At 40.2% G+C, this 24164-nt stretch overlaps 1 protein-coding gene across 11 annotated transcripts in view; it reads left to right on the top strand.

Moving 5' to 3' along the window:
• Window positions 1-466: 466 nt before the first annotated feature.
• GLIS3 (GLIS family zinc finger 3) overlaps window positions 467-24164 on the top strand; it is a 424300-nt gene continuing 400602 nt past the window's right edge. For 2 of the 11 annotated variants that reach the window (XM_079113035.1, XM_079113033.1), the window contains exons 1-2: window positions 467-1063; window positions 3433-3535. Coding sequence is in view for 6 of the 11 variants with exons in the window: in XM_079113031.1 (XP_078969157.1) it covers window positions 14058-14445 (388 nt within the window). In the remaining 5 variants the exon portion in view is untranslated. The other 9 variants (XM_079113026.1, XM_079113034.1, XM_079113031.1 and 6 more) reach the window with 8 other exon arrangements.

Genomic DNA, 24164 nt, shown 5'->3' with positions numbered 1-24164 from the left:
GTCCTGTGCATCCAATCACATTTATTTTGCTATTTTTCACTTTTTTAGCTTCTACTCTCTCCATTTTTTCACTGAGTATTTTTTCCTTTGGTTCTTTAGGATTTGACATCAAGTCACTTCTTTCATGTTTAAAAAAAAAAAAAAAAGTGCAACAAATAAGGCCAGGAAGAAGGCGAAGTGTCTTCCTGCTGTTATCCTGTTCTGGAGTTCTTGGATTCCCTGCGCAAGGGAAGGAGAGAGACAGAGAAAGGAGAGAAAGAAGAGAGAAAGAGAAACGCGTCGAAAGGGAGACACAAGCTCGGCCTTCGAATTGGCCAGCCCGGTGACCAGCAAGCCCGCCCCCATCCCACCCCCTCCCCCTCCGGCGCTCACACTCAGGAAGCAGCTGGCTAGAGGCCGGCCCTCACAGCCGCACACACATCCACAATCCTCGCCCAGCAGCCTCTCTCCCTCCCTCTCCCCCTCTCGCTGCAGTCGCGTCCGCAGTGCGCCTCCAGGGCAGCCCAGAACGCGGCGCGCACGGGCACCAGCGCCCGGGCTGCCACCACCGCCCCTCCCGGCACCCCGGGTACGCGGCGGGCGGTCCTCCAGGCTCGCACCGCGTCTCCTCCGACACGACCCACCGGCATCAATTAGCCAGCATCCCGGGTCTGGCCCCTACACTCACATCCCCTGGCCCAGGGCGAGGATGAGCAGGACAGGCGAGGCACAAAGTCTCAACTCAACTTTTTTAAAACATTATTTGCGTGTTTAAGTGTGAAGCGGGGAGAATGAGCTGATGCCGAGGGTCCAGCCACCCGCCTTCTGCCTTCTCCTCCCCCTGCCGCCACTGCCCTCTCAGACGCGCGCGCACACACGGCACTTGGGCCGGGTTTCAGCGCTCCGTCCCCTGGCTTGGATGGGAGTTTTCATTTCCGAAGGAGGCAGAGCCCGTGCAGCGCGCTGAAGGGCTGGAGCCCCAAGTTACTCCTCGCCAGCGCTGGCCTCCCGCTGTCACTCGCGCCGGCGGGCCGGGGGAAGGGATCCGCACGCCGAGCTTTGTTGTGGAAATCCTGGTTACCTGGTAAGTGGATGCCATAGGAACTTTGTTCGCTGGCGAGAGACTAGGAGAAACAAGGCGCTAGGGAATGTGGGGGAGTTAACGCTCAGAGGCGCAAACTAGGGATTAGAAATAGTTTTCCACGCTGAGCCGGTGGCATTCGCGCGGGTTTAAGGATACGCGCACCCCACCCCCCCAGATTCGTGGGTCTTCTAGAGATCTACACTTACTGAGACTGATAGGAACACTCAATTAGGAATCGAACTGTGTACTTGTCAGTTAGTTGCTAAGAGCCCAGTGCAGCAGACAGGAAATCCACAAGGTGTTAAAGTTTCGTTAATTAGGAAGAGTTTTGTGTTTTCTTTTAAACTCCAAGTTCCAGAGGGCCACAAAATGAGGGCAAGTTACAGGACGCACGGGAACTGTGCACGCCACCCTGTCCCCACTGAAGGGAAACTTTGGCGAAGTGAGAATTGATGGGGTGACGTGAGGTCTTTTCGCGCACACACCGGGCTGTGGCTGCCTTTTCAAGTTCCACGTGTTTGTGCAGCTCCACAAAGGTTGTTTTCCAGCTTGTGCCTCACCTAAGTGTGTGTCCCCATTGTTTCGGGAGGTCCTCGGTTTGGGGGTACACATACCAGTCGCTGCGACCGGTCCAACTACCCGCAGCCGCCAGGTCTATAACTATAACCTCCCACGCCGCAAACGCGCAGACACATTCAGACACGAACACTCCCCGCCGGGTTCGTCACCTCGCGTTTACATTTTTATGGGACCGGACAAAATGTCAGCTCTGTTTGGAAAATGTCTCAGTCTCAGGGACTTTGTCCTGTGCACGACTGCAGTCCCTATAAATGACCCTGTGTGTATTTTGAAGTCGGCCTGGGGCCACTCTCTGGAAAGCGTGAGTGAGCTGCCGGCTCTGTCCTAGACACACACCTTGCCCGGAGCGACAATTCCAAGTTACTCACTGGAGCTGACAAGTCACCTCGGGGACAAGGAAGTCACCCAAGTGTCTGGAAATCTTGGCCCCTGTGGATTTGTCATCCAAGGGATGATTCAATTAGGTACCTGGAGGGAGAAACTTTGGGGAAAGGTTTTCGGGTTCCGTAAGTCGCGCCCTTAGACTTGGTGGAGGTGTTTGAGGGTCGAGAAGCGAAAGGACACCGGGATGGGCACCCTTGCGTGGCGGCGGGGGGTGGGGGCTCAAGGCCGGCGTGCGGGACGTGTACTCGGGAGTGCGGCGAGCCCGGCTGTGGCTCCCGCGGTTCCAGGCTCGGTCCGGGCAGGGCGGTGCGAAGGTCCCCGCCGCCCAGGTTTCCTAGCTGCCGGCCCGCGGCGGAGCCCTTTCAGCCCCCGACTTACTCGAGACTGGGTTGCACAACAGGAAGCCGGCACGAGTTTGTTTTGTTTTGCTGCGTTCGCTCGCTCGCGGACGCTGCCGAGGGTTAGGGGCGGAGGCGGCGGGGGAGTGACGGGGTCGCGGCAAAGCGCACCCCTGGGGCCTCGCGCCTCCGCCTCCCGCCCCGCCCCTCACTCGGCGCTAGGGAGCCCGGGGACTTGGGCCTAGGACCCAGGCGAGCCAACCTAGCGGGGTAAGGAACCAATGAGGGCTGCCCTTAAGTCTAGCTCCACGCATCTCTCCACTACCCCTCTGGCCCCAACGACTAAACCTGGCTTCCTTGCTAGGCGTGCCGCGCCCTCCCTGCCAGGCTTCCTGGCATCAGCTTGGCCCCCATTTCTGGAACACTTAAATAGGGGCACAGGGTAAGGGGATTACTTCCGGAATTGCAGTGAGTAGCGTCCATAAGGACTAAACTCCTGCAATTATGGCCCCCTTTTACAGAGAGAAGGGCCTCACACCCTCTCCCCAATTCCTGACCTTCATCAGCATCTCCTGAGAGTTGGGGCCCCAGGGCCCTAGAGTTGGCGAGGAGAGGGAAGTTCTGCAGCTCCCGCAAGTGGACCTAAGGTTATGGGACTGGGAATCTCAAGTCCTAAACTGTTAAACTAGAGCGGACCTTGGTGATCACCTACTGAAGAGGAAAACTAGACCCAGAGACTTTAGGGGTTTTGCCCAAGACCTCATTGCCAGTCGTTGCAGACCAGGACAAACATGGAAGGTTCCCAGTTCCCAGTTCAGAGAGCATTTCTTGGCCTGAAGGTGAACTCAAGACAAATGCAAAGTCTCTTCAGTCCCCTTTGAAAGCTTTGATGAGTCATGATTTCTGCCTTGGGAGGTAGCCAGATGTCCCTTTCCCCTGTCTCCTTCCCTACTGAACCTCCCCTTGAAAACTAAACTGGGGAACAATTTCTTTTCTTTTTCTTTTTGGTACAAAATCGATTTGTGTTGACTTAAATCTTCCTTTTCCTCCTTTTCTCTCTCCTCCAAGTTTGCTTCCAGTGAGGCTGTGTAAAGCAGGTGCGAACTGCAAAAGTTTGCAGAAAAACAATGAAGGCTGTTCCTGGAAACTCTGAAGCCATCTAGAGACAGAAGTATGTGGTATTATATGTTATTTTTGCAATTGGGAACATGCTGAAGTTTTAAGGATTGTCCTTAAATGTACTATGGTTTTAATATATTTTCACCAGTTGTCTTTTTGGCCACACCAGCCCTACCATTACCTGTAAAAGGGAGGGTGGGGACATTTCTTTTCCACTATTTCTAAAACGGTCTTCCTTCCCAGTAATTTGTTAATTTCTTTCCTTTCTTGCTGGGAGTTAAGGATGAGTATGAATAGTTACTTCTGACTGCTGCTGTGATAACTCCCTTTTCCCCTGGTTTACTAGAGGCTGTTTTGGGAGAGCATCTTTTCTCTGATTCCACCCAAGTTCCTTAAGAGTAGTCAGATTAGCAGAGGTTCAGCACCTAGTGTTGTTGGTTTGCTTGGGAGAAAGTGATCACTATGCCAAGTGGGAAACAACTTCTTTTTCTTTTTTGGATGAATTCCAGGTCTACCTAGTGGATGAAATTCCTACTGGGCCAAAACAGGTAGGGTGGGAGAGATTAAATAGAACCAAGTTCATGTTTTGTTTCAACCCTGCTTTTATTTTATGGTTGAGAGTAGTCTTTCCATGGTTTCAGAAGAGAGCTCAGTGTTCTTTTTTCCTCTCTGTTCTTTCCTGCTAGTAAATTAAGCCTGAGGTCATTCTTTCTAACTGTGCCTCTCATATTGTAGTTATTGATCTTTGGAGTAGGAATGTTAATTTGCAATTCTCCCAGATGATAGAGGGAGTACTTTTGAAGGAGATAATTCAGGAAGCAGCATCCTATGCACATTCTCATCCCTGGAGAAGTCATTTCCTGTGTTTCTGTAATTATTTTCTGTAGAGGATGTTATATTGTAAATAAGGTGGAACTTCAGAGCTTAACTCTTTAATTCTTTATGTTTGGTTGGTTTATAGACTCAATTTGTATTGAAGAAGAAAAAAGGGCATGTAGGAAGTCTGCGCAATAAAACAAACACTCTTATTCAGGGAGAATGAGTCACAGCAAAATCTTAAAAATGACATTAACAGGTAGTTGAATTAAAAAATGCCCAAGTTCCAGGTGTTCGTAGTGTCCCGTTTACTTTAGACAGAGTTGACATAAAAGTCAATTTTTTAAAAATTGAAATAAAACAAAATATCTGTTCAGGAGAGCTCACCTACCTTAATCTTGATGATTTTTCACAAACTGAAACACTTGTGTAACTAGTATCTGGATCAAGAAACAGCATTACTAATACACCAGAATTCTCTCTCATACACTATTCCAGTTACTGTCTTCCTTCACTGCCCTCACTTCTAACATAGTACATTAGTTATTCTGTTTTTTTTTAACCTTATGTAAATGGAAGGATGCAGTATGAACTCTTGATTCTGACTTTCACTGGACAGAAACTTTTAGTAGGTCAAATAGTTGGAACACTCTTTTAAAGGTGATCTTAACAATTGTTTTTGTCAAAATTAGTTGGTCAGTTGGTTAGAATTAAGGAAAACACTAATGAAACAAGTTGTACTTATATACTGACAGCCTGGTTATGGAGTCTGAACAGACATAAGTGACATGTCTGGTGGGACCCCAGTCCCGTGTAGGTGAGCAGGAAAACACTGAAGAGTTCCTTCCACCTCAACAACCCAGAAGGCATTTGGCATCTTCTAGGTGAGGGCCATCAACCTCCACAGTAGCAGAAGCCTTGGCTCATAATAAACTGACTATTTGTTTTGTATCTTTTAGCTAAGGGTTTTCATTATTCACCAATATGTCAAGATAAAGGCAAGAATGATGTGCCTATCCAGAAGTGTATATATTTAGATTTCTCTTTTTTTCTGTGCTGGGGATTGAACCCAGGGTCTCATGTATGCTAGGCAAGCACTCTACCACTGAACCACAACCCCAGCCCCATGGCAAAGGATTCCTGTGCTGTTTTTCCTTTTAGAGAAAGGAAGAGATGAGGAATAGATTGAGAAACGTGCAACTGTTATTAAACTGGTTCCACAGGGCAGAGCATGGGGCTCATGATTGTATGGTCACATCTTATTTATAGTGCATTTATTTGGCAATAATAATAAATATAGGCTATAATTATTTATCTCATACCATATTTTCCATGTAAATGGCCAGTACGTTATTAATAATATGAATATGATAAATATTTAAACATGTAAAGGTAGTATATTAAAAGTAGTCTTGGGGTTGGGGTTGTAGCTCAGTGGCATAGCCCTTGCCTAGTACATGTGGGGCACTGGGTTCAATCCTTAGCACCCCATTTAAAAAAAAAAGTAAATTAGATAAAGCTATAAAAAATCAAGACCATTTAAAAAAATCAAAAAAAGTAGTCTGAAAACATAAATATATAGATATAGTATAAAACAGTCTATGTAAATGTAAGGACTTGGGAGAATTCAAAGATAAATTAGACATAACTCCAAATATTAATGAAATTAGAATTTAGACATGGAGATGTAACATAGGCAAATAACTCTAATGCAATGTAGAAAGGTATGAATGTTAACAGAGAGATATATAGAATAAAATACTTAACATTTGTTGGGTCATTTTATGTCCCAGGCATTGTGCTAAGCATGTGACATTCATTTTCTCATTCACTATTCTCTAATATTATAAACTATGCACAGAAGTGTAATTATCCCTATTTTACTGAAGATCAGAGATGTGGAGACTAAGATAGGATCAGAGAGGGCCTAAGTGTGTATTTGGAGGGTGAGTAGGATCTGGCTTTTGGGAAAAAGAGAACAATAGGAGGAAGGAGGGGAAAGACTGTTGGGGCAAGATGTATGATGGACAGAAATAAGGATCTATATACGTACCACTTTGGGAGCAAAATCCAGGGTTTTGTCTGTAAAGCTTGAAATCATGAAGACTCTTAGTAACTGAGGATGGACTTGAGATGAAGAAAGCTATTGGGGCTGTTCTCTTCTGACATGATCTTTTCTAGGCTAAGAACATGAAAGACTGCACATTCCTTCAGGGGCAGTGAGCCTTGGTGAACCACAGATGGGCAGATAGGATCACGGTGCAAGATCTGACCCTGTCCTAGGCTCCTAGATAGAGAGAGCAAACTTTCTGGATATTAGTTGTTTATGCAGTTCTGAGCCAGATCTGTGGAGTTTCATTTCTAGGCCTACTGAATATTGTGCACAGAGAACTAACCAGATGCCAGGGCTGTGTATGAATTTTTGTTATTCTTCTGTGTGAAGAAACAGATTAATGTTTTCCCAACCTTTTCAGCATGACCAATAGATTCCACTTCTGTCTGTAACTTGGCTGAGTCATTCACAGAGGTTTAAAAAAATTTTTTTAATAAATATGTTGTCATGTTGGTTAAAAGCCTAGTCATTGTTGTGGACATTCATACTTCTACACTGATGTCAGTGCACATAATTTAACTTGTATAAAACTTCTGTCTACCAACAGCTAAAAATAGTTACATTGGTTGTCTTTAAGCAATAAATACACTGAAGGAAAGAAATCACTCAGTTACATGTGTGATAGGGATGCTTTAATATTCTTGAATATTTAGTTTAGGGAGTGATTAATTTTATTTCTAGAATCTTCCATAGGTAGATGTTTTTACCCTTTTGAGAGGATTGTGATTTTAGCTGTGCAAATAGCTATTCGTGTGGGCTGAATAGTAGGCTACACAGACCAAATGACAAAGAATGCTCTTTTCATTTTGCCATATTTTACTACCTATGTACATCTTTGTGTGAGGATTTTCTTTTTAAAGAAAAATTCTCCAGCCAGTTACTTTGCTTTTATATTTTTGAAGAAGCCTTTGTGTTGGAAACCATGGCCATGTGGTACTCACTCTCTGCAATTCAGGTAATTAATTCAGTGGTGACATCATAGGGAATGTGTTCATTTTTCCATTTCAAATTCCTCATCTCAGGATCTGATGGTTAACTCATATTAAGAACACATTTTGAAAAACTCAGTTCTCAAAAGTTCTCAAAGACAGTTATGTGTTAATTTAAACTTTTCCCTCTTTTGCATTTTAAGAACAGGCTTTTATAGGGTGAGAGGCAGAGGGCAGGGGTCATCTACTCTCTTTAGTGAGAAAGATCTAAAACTGCCAGTCATTTTGATGTTGATTCTGTTGGTCTGTAGATAAATGATTACTTACAGAGCACAATTGATCAATTTAATATTTATCAAGTAAGAGGCACAGTGACACCATTGGTAGAAATGTGGCTTTATATTATTTAATCTTTATATTTTATAAAACTAAAATATCAAGTTTTTAGATCTTCCCCTCATTACATCCCTATTTTGGTACATACTTTATTTCAGTTGTTCAACTTTATATGCCCGGGACTGTTCTTTCTAACTATGTGTGTAGGCAGAGTCTTTTATTACTGGCTATTATTTTGTTTTGATTGTGGATCACCAAAAATACAAATTTTATCTTAACCCAGAGCACACATCTCTACATACAGCTATGCAGGCATGTACACCCACAAATAACTGAAATAAAACAGTACTTGACCGTTAATATACATTTGATATACTATGTTAACTTATGTTTTATTTTAGTTGGTTCTGTTTCTTTAAAAAATGCTTTCCCTGTTGAATAAGTGATTCTTGGACCACCAACAGATTGCAGTCCAGTTTGGAAAACACTGTTGCAGAGAGAGCACTTTGTTAAAGATTGTTCTAGGAGCTAAGAGCATAGTTATACAAGTTGTGGTTACCTTTCTGAACTTATTTGTTTAGCCTAAAAATCTTTTTGGTTCCCAGTTCATTCTCATTTTTGTGTGATTTCTTTTGGCTGACCAAGGGAAAGCCCTAATTATCCCCCTCTCCTTTGCCATTTTTGGTAGGGCCACAGCTTTCTAGGCCTTTCTGTACTCATTGATGAGTTAATGACTGAGGCAAAGTAAGTGAAACATTTCCAAGTAATTACTATTAAAATGAGTGACATTTAGTAAACTAGGAGGATATGAGAGTTATATAGATACACTGAAGTGTGGAAAGTGGATCCTAAGAGAGGTTATTGAACTTTTAAAATTGCCCTCCAGCAGCATTTTTCTGATGGTTCTGAATTTCTTCCAGCAATCTGTAGTCACTATCATTGTGTTGAAGATTCTCAATGCTACTTCTGATTTTTTAAAAATTTTTTGTTGTTGTTGATGGACCTTTATTTAATGTATGCAGTGCTGAGGATCGAATCCAGTGCCTCATGCATGCTAGGCAAGTGCTCTGCCACTGAGTCACAACCCCAGCCCCCGCTGCTTCTGATTTTTATTGGGATGAACTGACTGGAATAAATTCTTGAATTTAGACTTGGTCATTCCTTTTCTTCTTTCCCTTTCCTCTCCCCTTGTCCTTCTTCTTCCTTTCTTCTGTCCAGTTCTGTCGTATCCAAATTTACTTTTTTTTTTTCTTTTTTTCTTTTTTTTTTTTTTTTTATGGTGGTGAGGGTTGAACCCAGGGCCTCATGCCTGCTAGACAAACACTGTACCACTGAGCGACTCCCCAGCACTTACCACTTGTAATTTAAATATCATAGTTATTATTTTAAACTTAAAATGGTATTGCCAGTTATGTCACTTCTTATACTCAGGAAAGATTTTCAGTTTTGAGGACATTTTACAAAATATAAAAATAAAAGTAAAATACATCTATCTCTTAGTAGCTAAGGGTTAGAATCCACAAATAAATGAAAATCAGAATTTCTGTTAGATGAGAGCCATAACATTCATTTTCTTTTCTGAAGGGTGGTTGGAAGAAAGGTTTCGAATCTCTGGAGGGAACACTAATTTGTCTTATTTTTAGTTAGTGTAACTCAGAATGAAACTTCTTTGATTTCATCTTATTGGTGATTGTATTGCTGGAGTAACATCTGCACATTTTGGTGCTCAGAATAAATAAGTCAATATTGTTCCAATTGCCAACATTAGATCTTGGAAGTACTCAAGTCAAAAGCCTTTACATACTAGTTTTAGGTAAACTCCTTGCATATCTGCTCCATATCTCAATTATAAGCAATTTAGCTCTGTTTTTGTCTAACTTCTCTTGTCAGTTCTGTGAATTTTTTGGTTTCACTGAATAAAGTTATGAGTCCACAGAAAAGATCAAGTATAACTTGCTGTGGGTTATTTTAATTATAATACGGGACCCTCCATTTTCAATTTAGAGAAATGATATTGTACACATCCTATACATTTCCTCCACAATATCCTCCAGCTTCACAGGCACATGTTTGCACTTTCGTCTTGTTAAAATTGCAGACAAGAATAATTTTGATTTATTGGTGACATCTAATATAGCTGTGTTTATATTGTTGCCAATAAAATGACTTACATGATTGGTTTTTGTTTATACAATCTTTTCTGAGGAGTCAGTCACCTGTGTTAGGACAAGGTACATTCTGCTTATTAAAATGAACTCCTGGGATCTAAGAACATTCAGCTCTATCTGTCCTTGATTGAATTGCAAAATGTGCTTCACACTGTAGCTGTGCATGAGAATAACTTACATTATCTATCAATAGGCTTTCATTTCTATATTTTTCTGGCTACAAAAGCTGTAATAAGAGAAACTCATGGGAATAGCATTGGCCTATTAACGATCAAGGCAGCTGAGCTGAAAAGGCAGTGTTAATGAAATTATACAATCATTAACCCAAAGGGGGGAAAAGGAGAATCAATAAGAACTGTATTTGAGATGGCTTAGTCACACACACACATATATACAGACTCAGGAGAGGTTTGTTTCCTGACCAGTATTTTATGCCTCATTATCAGGTTTTTTGTGCAGAGTAAGAAATGCTTGTGGCATAAGGAATGGAAAATGTAACAGAGGCTAAATGTAGCCTAAGGAAATGAAATGATGTATGAAAATTAATAATTAACTGGCTCATCAGATGAATTATGACTCTAGATGAGTCTATTAATGATATTTACTAAGAAAGGGCCTTTGGCTGTAAATAGACATTATGGAACTTGTGTTTTTGGAATTTTCTCGAATGAATGAGTTAACATTGCTTTCATTTGTTTAATTTCTTAATCCACAAGGAACAGTGCCTGGAACCTTGGGTAGAATGTAGAGTTATGATTTTATATTTTGATTAAAGTCATGCTTTTCCAGAAAAATAGTGGAATTTTTAAATGGTTTTGTGCCTTAGTTTCCTTAGGGGTTAAGTCATTTCCTCCCTGACCTGATTTACAGGAGTGTGTTTTAAGAGTTCGAAAATGGTCAAGAGGAAAGATTTATTAACTGTCGTGTTGACTCATTAGCAGAACGAACATTTTCATTGTGCAATCCAATGGAGTATAAAAATATAAATGTGTCAATACATAAGATCTAAAATGCTCTAAATTTATATACCTCTAGATGTCCCTTGCCTTTTCTTTTTCTTTCATTCCTTTTCTTCTTTTTTTCTGTTGGGTTTTTAAATAGAGACTCTTCTTATGGAATTCTACCAGTTAGGTTTTTGTTGCCAATTAATCGTGATTTTACTTTCTTTGCAGTAAGTGAACTCATTTTTCCTGGTTAGTGTTGTCTTTCTGCACACTGCTGGCAGGAGAATCTTCCTGTCTGCTCTTGCTTTGATGGCACTGGTAGACATTGGTATTACTTTTGCTTCCATGTCTACCCAGTCACCCTAGATTTACATGCCATGGGTGCAAAATATACATATGTGTTCTTGATTACAATCAGTGGATATTTTTGTTTATCTTTTATACCCAAATTATCTGGAATAACAGAATGTCAGGAGACCATGCGATCATAGTCAACCTTTTGTAGATGAAATCTCTAGGTCCAGAGACATTACAAATGGTTTACCAGAAATGGAACTCAGCATCTTAACTATTCAAGTACTCATTTAAAATCTGACTCTATGACTGTGTGTCTTTCTTAAGAATGAGGAATTTTTTTGCTTTTTGGTTACCATGTGGTCTTAAAATTCTGTCCTGGTCATACGGCTTAGCTAAGAAGTATACAAAATATTTTAATATGAATAAACAAAATTTACATTTACATTCTGGTATCTAATGCTTGAAAAAATCTGTAGGCATAATTAATAAGAAAATGGGGATTTTAGGCATATTTTCACATACAGTTTAGTTTTGTCTTGAGGTCCTGCTCAGCTCACATGCCATTGACCTGTTGCTTTTTCTTCTTGGTATTAGTCACTTTACTTTTTGGCTGCTGTTTTTTCAGTAATAAAATTTAAGTACATCTTGTTGTTGTTTTTACTTTCAACCTAAAGCTATTTAAAACAGGAGTGCAGTTTATATTAAAAAAAAAATTCAGTGCAAGTCAGACAGGTGTGAGTGCCTGATACTTAATTAAGTTCTCAGCACTTTAATTATTTTCCCTTCTTGCAGACTCACCTTCTTAATGATCAAACCTAATGCTAAGTATTTACTTAGGTGTTTTTATCCAAATTTTTGATGAGAATTCCTGCTTGTATATGATCTTCCTGCCAAAAACGACTCCCTTAGTTTTTAAAAACTGAATATGGCCACAGTCTGCAAATCTGCAGACACTTGTCACTTGGACCATGGTCTTAGTGACTCATATTTCCAGTCATGTTGAACAATTCTTCATTTTCAAAAAATTGCCAATATGACACTTTTCTTTGCCTTTTATTTTTATTGGGTGGATACTGAATAAGTGCTTTCTTTTGTAGGGTTCAGAGTGCTCAGAAAACTCTATTTTATCAATGAGTGGAGAATAGATAGCTTTATCTGACATAGCACGAAGACATTAAATGACTCTTGCTCATGATCAACCAATGAATGAATCAACACACTGGCTGGGAATATATTTGAGTTCTTCTACACAGACACAACAAAAATGTCTCTGGAATTTTCTCAGTGTAAAACGAAGAAATTTTATCACCAGTCTGATATCAGGGTCTATTTCTTAATTATCCATTAACTCATCATTCAGTTTGGATAACTTGAACTTGTTAGGCATTCATGGGGACTGTAGGGCAGGGGAAGGGCAAGAGTGAGACCGGACTTGGAAGAGTACTGTTGAATGTTTCCTAGGACTGGATGGCAGGACAGTGTTAAATGTGACAGACCAATGGAATTCTTAGCAAAACAGAGAATTGGTAAAAATGAGGAAACATTCCAAGTTTTATTTCATTAATTATTTTTGAAGTTTGTCAACATAGGCACATAGGGTAAACTTTGCAGAAGGCACAGGGAACCCTTGAGTTGAAACTTAAATATAGTTGACTTCCTAGAAACTATAAAAGAAAAAGATTCACCAAAAGTTTTCTTACCTGAGCATCCTTTCCTTGATGATTTAAGGAATCATTTGTTTTGAAGTGGAGGATCTCACAGAAAAAATTGAGAATCATCCAGTTAAGGACATTTGAATGCTTCTGCTTATTTCTTATGTTTGTTCAACTTTGACTTCTTTCCATGACTACCTTGTCAGTATAAAAGACAGATTATAAATGTGTCTATCAAACATTTGGAGTAGTGGCACTACCAGGGCACTTGGCCACCTCATTGCATACACTTTATTCAAGTGAGGTAAGGATCTTCCTTGATGATTTAGAACAATGAGAACTGATGTCATCACATGCGGATGGATGATGGTATCTTGTGTTTATGTCAGTACTTCTCTTGGTTCCTGCATAAAATCTTCATAAGACTATGGGCAATGTCTAGCATGTCTTGCATTATGAACATAATGGATATCTCACTGTTAGAAGAGCTGTTCTGTCCTTGTGCTTTCCATAAGGGATTTTGCATAACCTTCTTTTTTTTTCTAGGACTTTAATGGAAAGGTAGAGTATTGTGTGTTGATTCTGTTTCTATCTCTGCAATGCAGGATCCATATGGAACCAAAATTCTAATGGTGCTGTAAATGTTTGGATATAAGGATATATGAAAGCTTCACAATATTCTCAAACCTAAACTTTAATCTTTTGTAAATCTAGAGACTGAATAGATTGCTCTTAGACTGAAAAATCATAGGTGCTGTGATATCCCATTATCTAGTTTAGAGGCCATGTTTGCTTTGTGTTTTTTACCAGGAACTTTGTAGCATTTGTTTCATGGCTCATGAAGGTGGTGCTTTTGGGTTTTTAAAAACCATTGTATGAAAGTGAACTAGTAGGGACAGATCCTTTAGGCAGCAAGAAAAGTTTCATTTTTCAAGCTGGCACCAGTAGATTGGTTGTAGTTGCCAAGAGCACTGTATTGAGAAGGGCTCAGTGGCAAACAAAAGGAGGTAGTGATCCGTAGTCCATATCTACCATGAACACAGAAGGGGAGAGTATCTGCCAAGGAGCCATGTATTTGATGACTTCATTCTACATAAAAGGTAATTTTGCTAAGAGGGCTTCTTTTCTTCCTGATATGAATGCTACAGAGGTTAAAAACTCTCACTGTACCTTATTTTCATTTTTACTTTTAAAAATGCCCGCATTTATTTTTTTAAACAGGCTTATAACCCACACCATGGATAACTTATTGGACTTTGCCTGAAAGGAGTCATTAGTGCCATTGGATATTTGACCATCCTGGCCACAGGTTTTTCAGGATGAATGGAAGGTCATGCAGCATGAGTCTCCACCGGACATCAGGAACCCCACAGGGGCCTGGGATGGTCAGTGGCCAGCATATTCCTCCCATCCGAGCCCACTCAGGGACTCCTGGCCCCTCATCCTGTGGCAGCACACCAAGTCCCGCTATTGGAAGCCTTGCTAACAGCCTCCATCTCAAGATACCCTCAGGAGGAGGGATGGCTCCTCAGAACACCCTGACTGAGAGCTCCATCCACCTGCCTGCCCTGAGCCCCAGGAGACAAGTGCTCACCAATGGGAAGCCACGATTCCAGGTCACCCAGGCTGGAGGCATGTCAGGGTCACACACTTTAAAGCCAAAGCAGCAAGAGTTTGGAAACCCTTTTCCTCCAAATCCTGGGAAAGGTAGGATTGTCTTTCTGGGATCTTTTAAAAAAATGGAAAGTTTTTCTCCCCCAATCCCTTTCCTGCCAGAAAATTAGGAAAATAGATGATTCAATGTCAGGGTTAAAGTTCATGGTCTCATAATGATATATAAGCTTGCTGGGTAAGGGGTGTGTGGGAGGGTGAGAGTGCTGGGCACGTGCACGTACACCTCACTAGACTGTGAAACAGAGTGGAAAGTAAAATAGAAAGATCCAAAACAGGGAGGTAGGGGGGGTGGTGGTGGCAGAAGGACCAGAGATAGATTAGAAAGATCCTGTCTTCTGGATACTTGTAGCTCTGCCCTGGCTCACTGGGAGCTCTATTCTATGGGCCATGGATGACCACGGGGGTGAGGGGAACTGCCATTTATGCTAATGTTAGAAGTGCTAGAATAAAGATGGTGTTTGGAAGGAGGATTAAAAAAGGAGAAATATTTTAATAGCCAATAAAATGAGGACTCAGTCACTGTAAATGATAAGAAACATTATTTTAAGAGCAAAGCCTATGATTTTTAAACTATAGCTAGTAATAGGAGGGAAGCAAACTGGAAAAGAATAATGAAAAGATGGATTTGGTGCTTGTGGGAAACTAGAAAACTCGATTAATTTGAAATGCAGAGAGAATATCCTTTTAACATAATAGTATTTGAATTACCAGATATTTTAAATTAAAGAATAATTGTTGGGGAATAGCAAATTGTTTGAATGACATACTCTCTCTAGAAATTGATGTTGACTTAATGAAGTAATATTGCAGTTTGTATGTGTATTTAGGCTAAAAAGGGAAAGACCCATGTAAAATATAGCTTTGCTATGTAAAATAACACAATTATATATTCCTTAAGGTATTTTAGCATTTAGTCTTAAATGTTTTTATTAAAAGTACTTACACCATCAAATGGAATTAATAGCCTGGTTCTGAACAGCCACTCACCCAGTAAATTAAGGTGAATAATGATTTATATCAGGCGAGTAGCCAAAGAGTTGTTTGTCTTAGTGTCTGTGTATTTCTGTGTATGGAGAAGTTGGTATAAATGAGGAGCTTTAAAGACAGGCACAACACCAGATACACATGTAGTTTTTTATTTTCTTCTTTTCATTTCTTTAAAACTTATTTATATTTGGTCTAGATTTGGTTTTGAGTTGTTTTATTTCTTAGAGGTACTGATGTTTAGTATAGGAAAAAGTTTCCCTGGGGGCTATGTCCACAATAACTCTGTCATTGTTAGGTTGCTATGTTCATTGCATGGCAAGCTAATTCCTTAATATCCAACTGCAGTGTTTGGATTTTCAGGGGCCGAGGCCCAGTAAAAATCTTTCAGCTCATGCTTGACTAGTGAACTGTAACTTGCTTTCATAGGTACTTATGTTTATAAACCTGACCGACAATAATAATGGTGATAATATTAATAACTTGCATTTATTAAAGTATAACTTAGCATGTGTCAGGTAGTGTGTAGAGTGCTTTCCAGTACATAGTCTCAGTTATTCCTCACAACAGCCCTGCGTTGTATGCTATGCCTGATCTACTGATAAGGGCACTAGGTCTAGAAAGAATAAATAACTTCAAGGGCACCAGCCAGCAAGGAGTTTGGAAATATTGCTTTGATGATGACTAGACATGGCTATAATTATCATTATGGTGAAAAAAACGCTTCAAATACTTAAGTGATAATGAACTCTCAGGGTCAATACACCTTGGAATGCTTGTGAAAAACAGCGCTGCTGCTTCCTGCTTCTCTTTCTGTGGCTTTCTGGCTTCTTGTTCAGCTTGCTAGCTTACAGTACATGTTTGAGACTGAAATGGTTGGGACATGCATGGGCACAGGTAAGGAATTGAGGGTACTCTGTTATTCTTCCTCCTGGCTTTATAGCTTGGATATCATCACTGGTCTGGATGATGCCAGAAATAGCTGAATGTGTCCCTTTTGAATCTTGGTTGACAATTCCAAAATTTAGTCAGTAACTGATGATCTGGGACTGTTTGAACTTCATCTGATCATTTACTCAACAAATAACTATTGAGCATATATTTTGGATGAGCCGCTGTTCTGGAAATACAATAGCCAATAAAATCTGGTCCTTGCCCTCAAGCACTTGGAAGATTCAGGCAAATTTATGAACAGTTAAAATAAAACAGAGTAAGGGCTCTGATAAGTGTACACTCAGAGTATATGGCAACTGTTGAGAGGGATTTCTGGTCTGTGCTTAATAGGTGGATCTGGAGGAGAGTACAGTATCTAGGCAGACACCTGCAAAGTGAGGAGCCAGTCTTGTAATTGTACAGAGTGTGTCCTCTGTGTGTGTGTGGCACATGTATGCATGTAGGAGTCTGTCTAGAAATTATTCTGGGTAGGGAGAAAGCACACTCAAAACCTGGGGCACTTCATGAACTTCTACCTGGTTCTGCATGGGTTGAGTGTACAGAGACTGGTAAAAGGTGAGGCTGGAGAGGAATAAGCAGAAGGCAGGTGAAGGATCATGAATGGCATGCTAAGGAATTTGGCTCTCTCTTGGGAACACTGGTGGAACATTTGACTCTGTGGGATTATTAATTGGGGCTTTCCAGAAAAACAGAAATAATAGGATGCATATTTATATCGGTGTGTATATATATATGTGTGTGTGTGTGTGTATATACATATATGTGTGTATATATATACACACACACACCTATAAATTTATATATACATATATAGAGAGATTTATTATAAGAAATTGGCTCACAGGATTATGGAAGCTGTCAAGTCCCCAAATCCGCAGGGTAGATTGGCAAACTGAGACCCAGAAGAGTGGATGGATTAATTCTAGTCTGAGTCTGAAGGCCTGAGAACTAGGAGAGCTGATGGTGTGGTCCCTGTCTGAAGTCTAGAATGCCCAAGACCCAGGAAGAGTCGTGTTTCAGTTTGAGTCCAAAGATAAGAAAAAAGCTGATGATGCTTAAGAAAAAGCATCTTGTAAGCTTGAAGAGTGATTGTACTAACTCTTAGGAAGGTAGTGGAGCTGTGTATAGACAATTTCAGTCACCCAAGGATTGTCACACAGATAAACATCTGACTTGAAGGAGAGAATCTCCAGGTTGAAACCTCATGAGAAGTATACACCTGATAGGAATGTTTATATTACTTAAGGAGTACAATCTGCTCCACAGGAAATGCAAATAACAAAAGTTTTAACATCATATGGTATATTCCCAAGTAGTGTATCAAGGTCACTGGTGTAGTACAGAGAACTTGAGCAGTCATAGGACATTTTAAAATTTGAAAGGAATATAAGATGCATGACATCCTTTAAATACCAAGCAAAATACTAACTTGAGGAGACTGGTAGTTTCAGTAGTAAATTTTACTATGTTCCTTTTGGGTGAGGTCTTATCTCTGCAAATATACATTTTCAATAGTTGTAGTTATAAAAAAGTCACAAGTACTTTGTATACCATCTTCATGGCAGCATTATCCAAATAGCCAAAAGGTAGGAGCAAGTGTCCATGAGTGGATGAATGGATAAACACAATGTGGTATAAACATACAATGGAATATTTGTCAACCTTTAAAAGGAAGGAAATTCTGACACATGCTACTACACAGAAAACCCTTGAGTAAATTATGCTAAATGAAATATCCAAGTCAAAAAAGGGCAAATAGTGTATACTTTATTTTATATGAATTTCTTGAAAGAGTCAAATTTATAGAGAGAGCAGGTGTTTGCATGAGGGATTGAAAGGGGGAATGAGGGGTTAGTGTTTGATGATAACCAAGTTTCAGTTGGGAAGATGAGAAAATTCTGGTGATGATGGGTAATGGTTATAATTATACAACAATGTGATTATAATGATCTGATCTGTACATTTTGCCCCGAAACCCCATCCAGCTCTCCCTACTTCAATTAGCTGGTCATTATTTAAGCTGTTTCTTAAGTAAAATTCATTCTTTGATTCTGAATATTTTTTAAAGTTTTATCTTGCCTTACATTATTTTGCATTATGTTCTGTTAATCATAGTATATTTTATTCTACTTTTCAGCCACCTCCCTTTCTTTCAAATGCATGGTTAAAATGGTAAATTTTCATGTTTTGTATATTTTACTACAATTAAAAAATAGCAAGTATTAAGTGATAATCTGTATGAGCAGGACATGATGAGGGTGGCAATGTCTAATCTTATTCCCAGGTGTGAGAAGTGCAGAGTGCACAATTGGAATACATATTCCATTAGCAATTGAGGTTATTTAGGAATGAAATAGAAACATTACTTTTAATTTATGTGTGTTACTTTTTTCAAACACCTAATAAGTTGTTAGTACATAAATGCGATTAAGTGTTGACACGTAGCTACTTAATGCATGCAACTGTTAGGTGTTCCTTTTGGCCCAGGGGCACCATGAAAAAAATTCCCTAGACATGAAGCATGCCATAATTTGAGAATATTTGGGAACCTTGGTCATAGGAGGTTATTTTTCTCACACAAAGAGAAGGCTGGGGTAGGTGCTTGCTGCTAATGGTTGGCAGCCTGGCTGTGTCAGGCCCAAGATCAGAGAGCTTTCCTTGGTCTTGGTTGCACAGTGACCACCTCACTCCAGCTCTGCCTGGAGTCTGCATTCTGAGAAGAGCGAAGGAGGAAGGAAGAAAGACAAAAGTCTAAAGAAAAAAAGGACAGTTCTTCCCAAATCTCTCCCCTTTAAATAGTTTGCCCAGGATACCCATTCATCTCTCCCCTCTTTAATTAGCTGGTCTTTACATAAGGTATTTCTTCAGTAAAATTCATGCTTTGGTTCTGAATATTTTTAAAAGTTTAATCTTGCCTTACATTATTTTGTATCATGTTCTGTTGCAGTATATTTTATTCTACTTATCATTTACCTTTATTTTTTGTAAGTGCACTGAGTCCCTTGAAAGTAACTTGTAGACACTGTGACATCCTGCCTCCGAATTCCTAAGCAGGCATCCTTCATGCTCTATAACCAAAACATATTCATCATAACCAAGGAATTTAACTGGTACAACAGTATTACTTACATAGAGTTCAAATATAGTCAATATCAAATTAATTTTATTTTATTCCACTTGTTGTTTAGAAATTATTTTCTTTTTCCATGTATAATCTAAATGTCATTTATAGCTGTTTTTTTTTTTTTCTTCTTTTGACCAGAATTGAATCAAAGAACATGTGTTGTATTGTGTTTCATCTCTCTGGTCTTATTCTACAGCACTCTTCCCCTGCCTTTTTTCTTCGTGTTTCATGACAAAATATTTTGATATTTTAGAATTCATGTTGGTGGCTCATCTTGTCCCACAATATGGTTTGTCAGATTATTTCTTGGGGAGATTGGATTTAGATTAACCATGTTGGGCAAGAATCCTACACAGGTGATTTGCGAACTACCCATTGTAGTAAACCAGGAAGCACTGAATGCTTCTTTGTTCTGGAATTTGTGATGCCACATTTGATTGCCTGGCTAAGGGGATGTCACCAGATCACCACTTTGTGAAGGATACTTTCCCTTTCTAAATCAATCAGTAATCTGTATTTGAATACCCTGTTCTCCAGCAACCTTCATAGCTTCCATTGCTGTACCCTTATCTGAATCAGTTTCTCCCTTGTTGATTGCTTAACAGTGATTTCCTTATTTTATTATTTCCTCTGTTTACTAGCTGATATTCTGCTAGAAAGAAGAGCTTCTCTACCCCCTCTTTTTGAGAATTAATGTAGAAGTACAGATTCTCTTTTTCACAGTTTACTATGCTATCTTTCATTACCATCATTGTTCTGGTGTGTGAATTTCCCAAATTTGGTCAGAGGAAGCCTCTTGAAGTGAGTTCCTGTGTCCTTTGAACATGTTCCTATTAGGCATTCCCTTGCTTTCAGGACTAACAAGATGTTCTAAGCACACTTGTTCTTCTCCGCTCCAGACCTGCCTGAAATCCTCATTTTCCTCCCAAATCTTAGATCCTTTCTGTGAGGAATGTATTTGGAAAAACATGTGAAAGAGTGTCCATATTGACTCTAAGAAGTCATTGTTTCTAAGCCCTTTCATTGGACAGTTATGAAATATATTATAAAAAGATAATGAGTTCCAGTTGAAAGGCAACATTACTGACAGCTTTTCCATACCTCCTCATCACATAGCACAAACCCTGGTTCTCAGCAACCTCAGTGTATATTTAATTTGTTCTGTCCTACAAGAGAGGAAAGTGCTACTTTTAGCTCAACATTTCTAAGGTAGTAGAAATTAGTTTTAAAATTGATTGCTTACACCATGTAAATTTTTAATGTTCTGAGATAAGAGTGTTCCTATTTATCTGAGCCATAAGTGAGCATGGAGACATTCTGTAGTTGGCAAACTACTGGCCTTGCTAGGATTTGTGGGCAAAGGATCCCAGTTATGTTGTACCAATAATAGCATTTCCCCCTACTTCCTGCTCCAACAGTTACTCATTGTAATTAGACTGGTAGAAATGCATTTTTCAAAGCATCTGGGAAATCAGTTTTATGATCCCCATTTTAAGCACATTTGACACAACTATTTAAATATTTAAGACAATTCTACATTCCTGGTACCCTGAGGACTATATAATTGGGAAGATTTTCATTATTAAGGTTTTTATTTTACCTCAGGGGTTCTGACATTTCTTGTTGGGCTCTGCTGTCCTTGGAGACAAAGGGAGTTAGTTATTCATTAGTGCTTGTGGGTTATTCATTATTGTTGGTCAGAAAAAAAACAGAATAATATCAACAAAGGACACCAAACTAATTGGGATTAAAAAACTCTTTTGTGTCACTTAAGTGTGGTGTCTACATCTTGTAAAGAGCTTCTTGAAGAAAGATAATGTATTGTGTGAGCCTGGGAGGTCTAAAAATTAATGTACATTAAATAATACATCAAGTTTTTACTTTTAACTGTTTGTGGATGGCTAATTCAGTTGGTTTGTAATCTGACCTAAAATTAGTGTTTGATTCTTCAGTGGGTCAGTGAACCTCATGTTTTTCTCCTACTGCCACATCATAAATTTTAAAATTCTGCCACTGATTTAAAATGTTACTTTCCTGTATCATTCCTTCAGTTATGTTTATTCCCAGAAAAACAACAGACAATGAAAAGAAGCCTGCTAACAGCGTGTGTACATCCTGTTCAATGTAGCCTTATTGAGACCTGTGCAAGAGTAGCAACTGGGGCCCCATATGTGAAATGAGATACAGTTAAGATATAAGCAAAAAAAGTTGGGGCAAAATACTTGGCTACCTTCTTTTTTCACTTCTGCTTTTTAATCATTTATATTTCCTTGTACTTCCAATGTGGCTTCCTGTAGAATTAGAGCAAATAAAGTTAATATTCCATAAAAGTTTCCAAAAATAACCAAACCAGCCAGAGACCAAAAGGCATTATTCCAGTTGAGGTGGCCAGAGTTTTTGTTTGGTCTCGCCAACAAGGCAGGTGAAACACAATGTTTACTTCTGTTTACTCCCTGAGCTACACAGGGTCTACTTTGTGTGATTTATTGACGCTGGGTGTAAATCAAATTGATGATGGATTTCCAAGTAATGCTGAATGGTAGGCACGATTTGTTCTGGTTATAAAAGAGGTTTGTCAGACTGGTAACATTCCACCTTTAAAAGAACACAGTACATTCCATTAACAACCTCTCTCCTCCCCCCATGCCACAGGACTTGAAACTGAAATGTAACATCCATTAGTCACCTATAGCATTTTTAAAGGTTGTTAGATAGCAACACTCTTGGATTTGCCTAGTACTTTGTAGTTTGTAGACTTTCCTATTGATTTTCCCCTGTGATATAATTGAAGGCTCTCTCCTGTTAGGTAGGGTGTTAATTGTCCCCATACTGGAATGAAGAAACTGAGGCTCAGTTTGCTGACCACCTCATTCTTTACCTACTATATGGGTTTACCTCAAAGAGGGCTCTGTGATTTGAGATCTCATACTATAGGAATTCTGAGAAACTCTCCATTTGAGTTTAAATGTTGCTGCCATTCCTGAGAGAGTATGTCTTTAAAGATGCAAACCATGGAGCCATCATTCTCGTGAGAGAAATGGGCCCTTGCTCCTATTTTGGATAGTGCTACTCGATAGTTTTCAACAACTGGCCCATCTGGAGCATGGATAGCATTGTCTGCTTGGGGAGGAGCCTTTGTGTTATGGCCACCTCAGGGACAGCAGCATATGCTTCAGTACCTGGTGCCTCTGTCTGTGTGGGAACCAGGCAGGTGGATGGAATGAATGTGAATAGATTGTGTTATTTCTGACTCAGCATATTGTTAAGAGAAAATGGATGGGGACTCGTAATTTAATGCCTATTTTTGTGGTGCCATATTTGAATAATGAAAGAAGCAGAAGGTCTATAATTGGCTCTGACATAAAAACAAGTTAAAAGATGAATCTTGTGGCATAGAATCTTGCTATTCAGCTCTAACCTGAGGACCAGCAGTCTTTGTATCCTCTAAGCACTTGTGAGAAATGGATGGGCTCAGGGCCACCCTAGACCTACTGAATCAGAATGTGTATTTTATCAAGATCCTAGGTGATTCTTGTGCTCAGGACTTACTTTATGACTGTGTGAGCAGCGGCTTCACAGGGTTCCAAGTTTAGAGAGATGCTCTGCACTTGGGGTTTAATCTTCTGTGGTTGCTGTCTTGTTATTCTTATTAATTTTATCTTTAAATCTGTGTTTTATAAGTAAAGTCTGATGGGACACTAGAGTATGCAAGGAGTGGGGGCTTTGGAGTCTCAGTTCATGTGTGGTCCCACCTGCCAGGAAGACTACTGGTTTCCTGCCCCCACCAGGTGTCCACTGCTACTCTCTGCCCCCAGCACAGACTTAAGCATGGATGGGAGGAGTACCCCAGGGGGCCCATTGTAGTTGAGGCTCTGGATACCTTAGAAGGTCTGCAGTTGCCTAGTTAGGACTGTGTGTGGAAGAAACCCAGTGTAAAATAGCCAATTATAATGTATGCCATCAAGTCGGGAGAGAAAGTCCAAGAAAAAGGAAGAAAACCTTTTTTCTTGCTTTTGAAACAAGGGACCAGCATTTTCACTTTGCACTGGTCCCTACAAAGTACATAGCTGACCTCACAGGTGCACAATGAGGAGCACAGCACACTGCTGTATGAGAAAAAGCAGGGCTGCTCGACTTAGAAGACCCATATTCCTGTCCAGTTTAGCTGGATGTGACCGTGGCAAGCTGTGTGGATTCCCTGCCTCAGTTTCTTCCTCTTTGCCAAATGGGCATTCTAGGCAAAGGGCATGCCTGGCCATGTGTCCTTGAGTAGGAACATGCCCAGGGAATCTCTTTGGCTTTGGTTTCATGATGCTGATAAATAAAGCTGGACATTAAGGCATGAGGGAGTGGGGATGGAGATGGAGGACAGGGTTCACACTGGGGCAGGACTAAAACACAAGTCTTCACATCCGTGAGAGTGAATGGAAAGTGAGAGTCAAGAAGCCGAGGAAGGCTTGGATTAGGTATCTTGGGTACCTATGATGTTGACTGTCCAACAACCTCTGAGCTACATGGATTGGCTTTCCAGGTTGTCACCCACTTGTATGCAAGTCTGTGGTGCTCGCAAGATGGCAGAATAAGAAACGGCATTTGTGTGTAAGGATTAGATGATATATGTGAGTGTGCAGTTTAAACTGTAAACAGCCAGGGGCTGTTAGCAGTATGATCGTCCCTTGATTATACACTG

The sequence above is a fragment of the Sciurus vulgaris genome, assembly GCF_902686455.1.
Source record: "Sciurus vulgaris genome assembly, chromosome: 15".
Classification (NCBI taxonomy): Eukaryota; Metazoa; Chordata; class Mammalia; order Rodentia; family Sciuridae; genus Sciurus; species Sciurus vulgaris.
The sequence above is the reverse complement of the archived record's forward strand: the minus strand, read 5'-3'. Positions and strand labels throughout refer to the sequence as shown.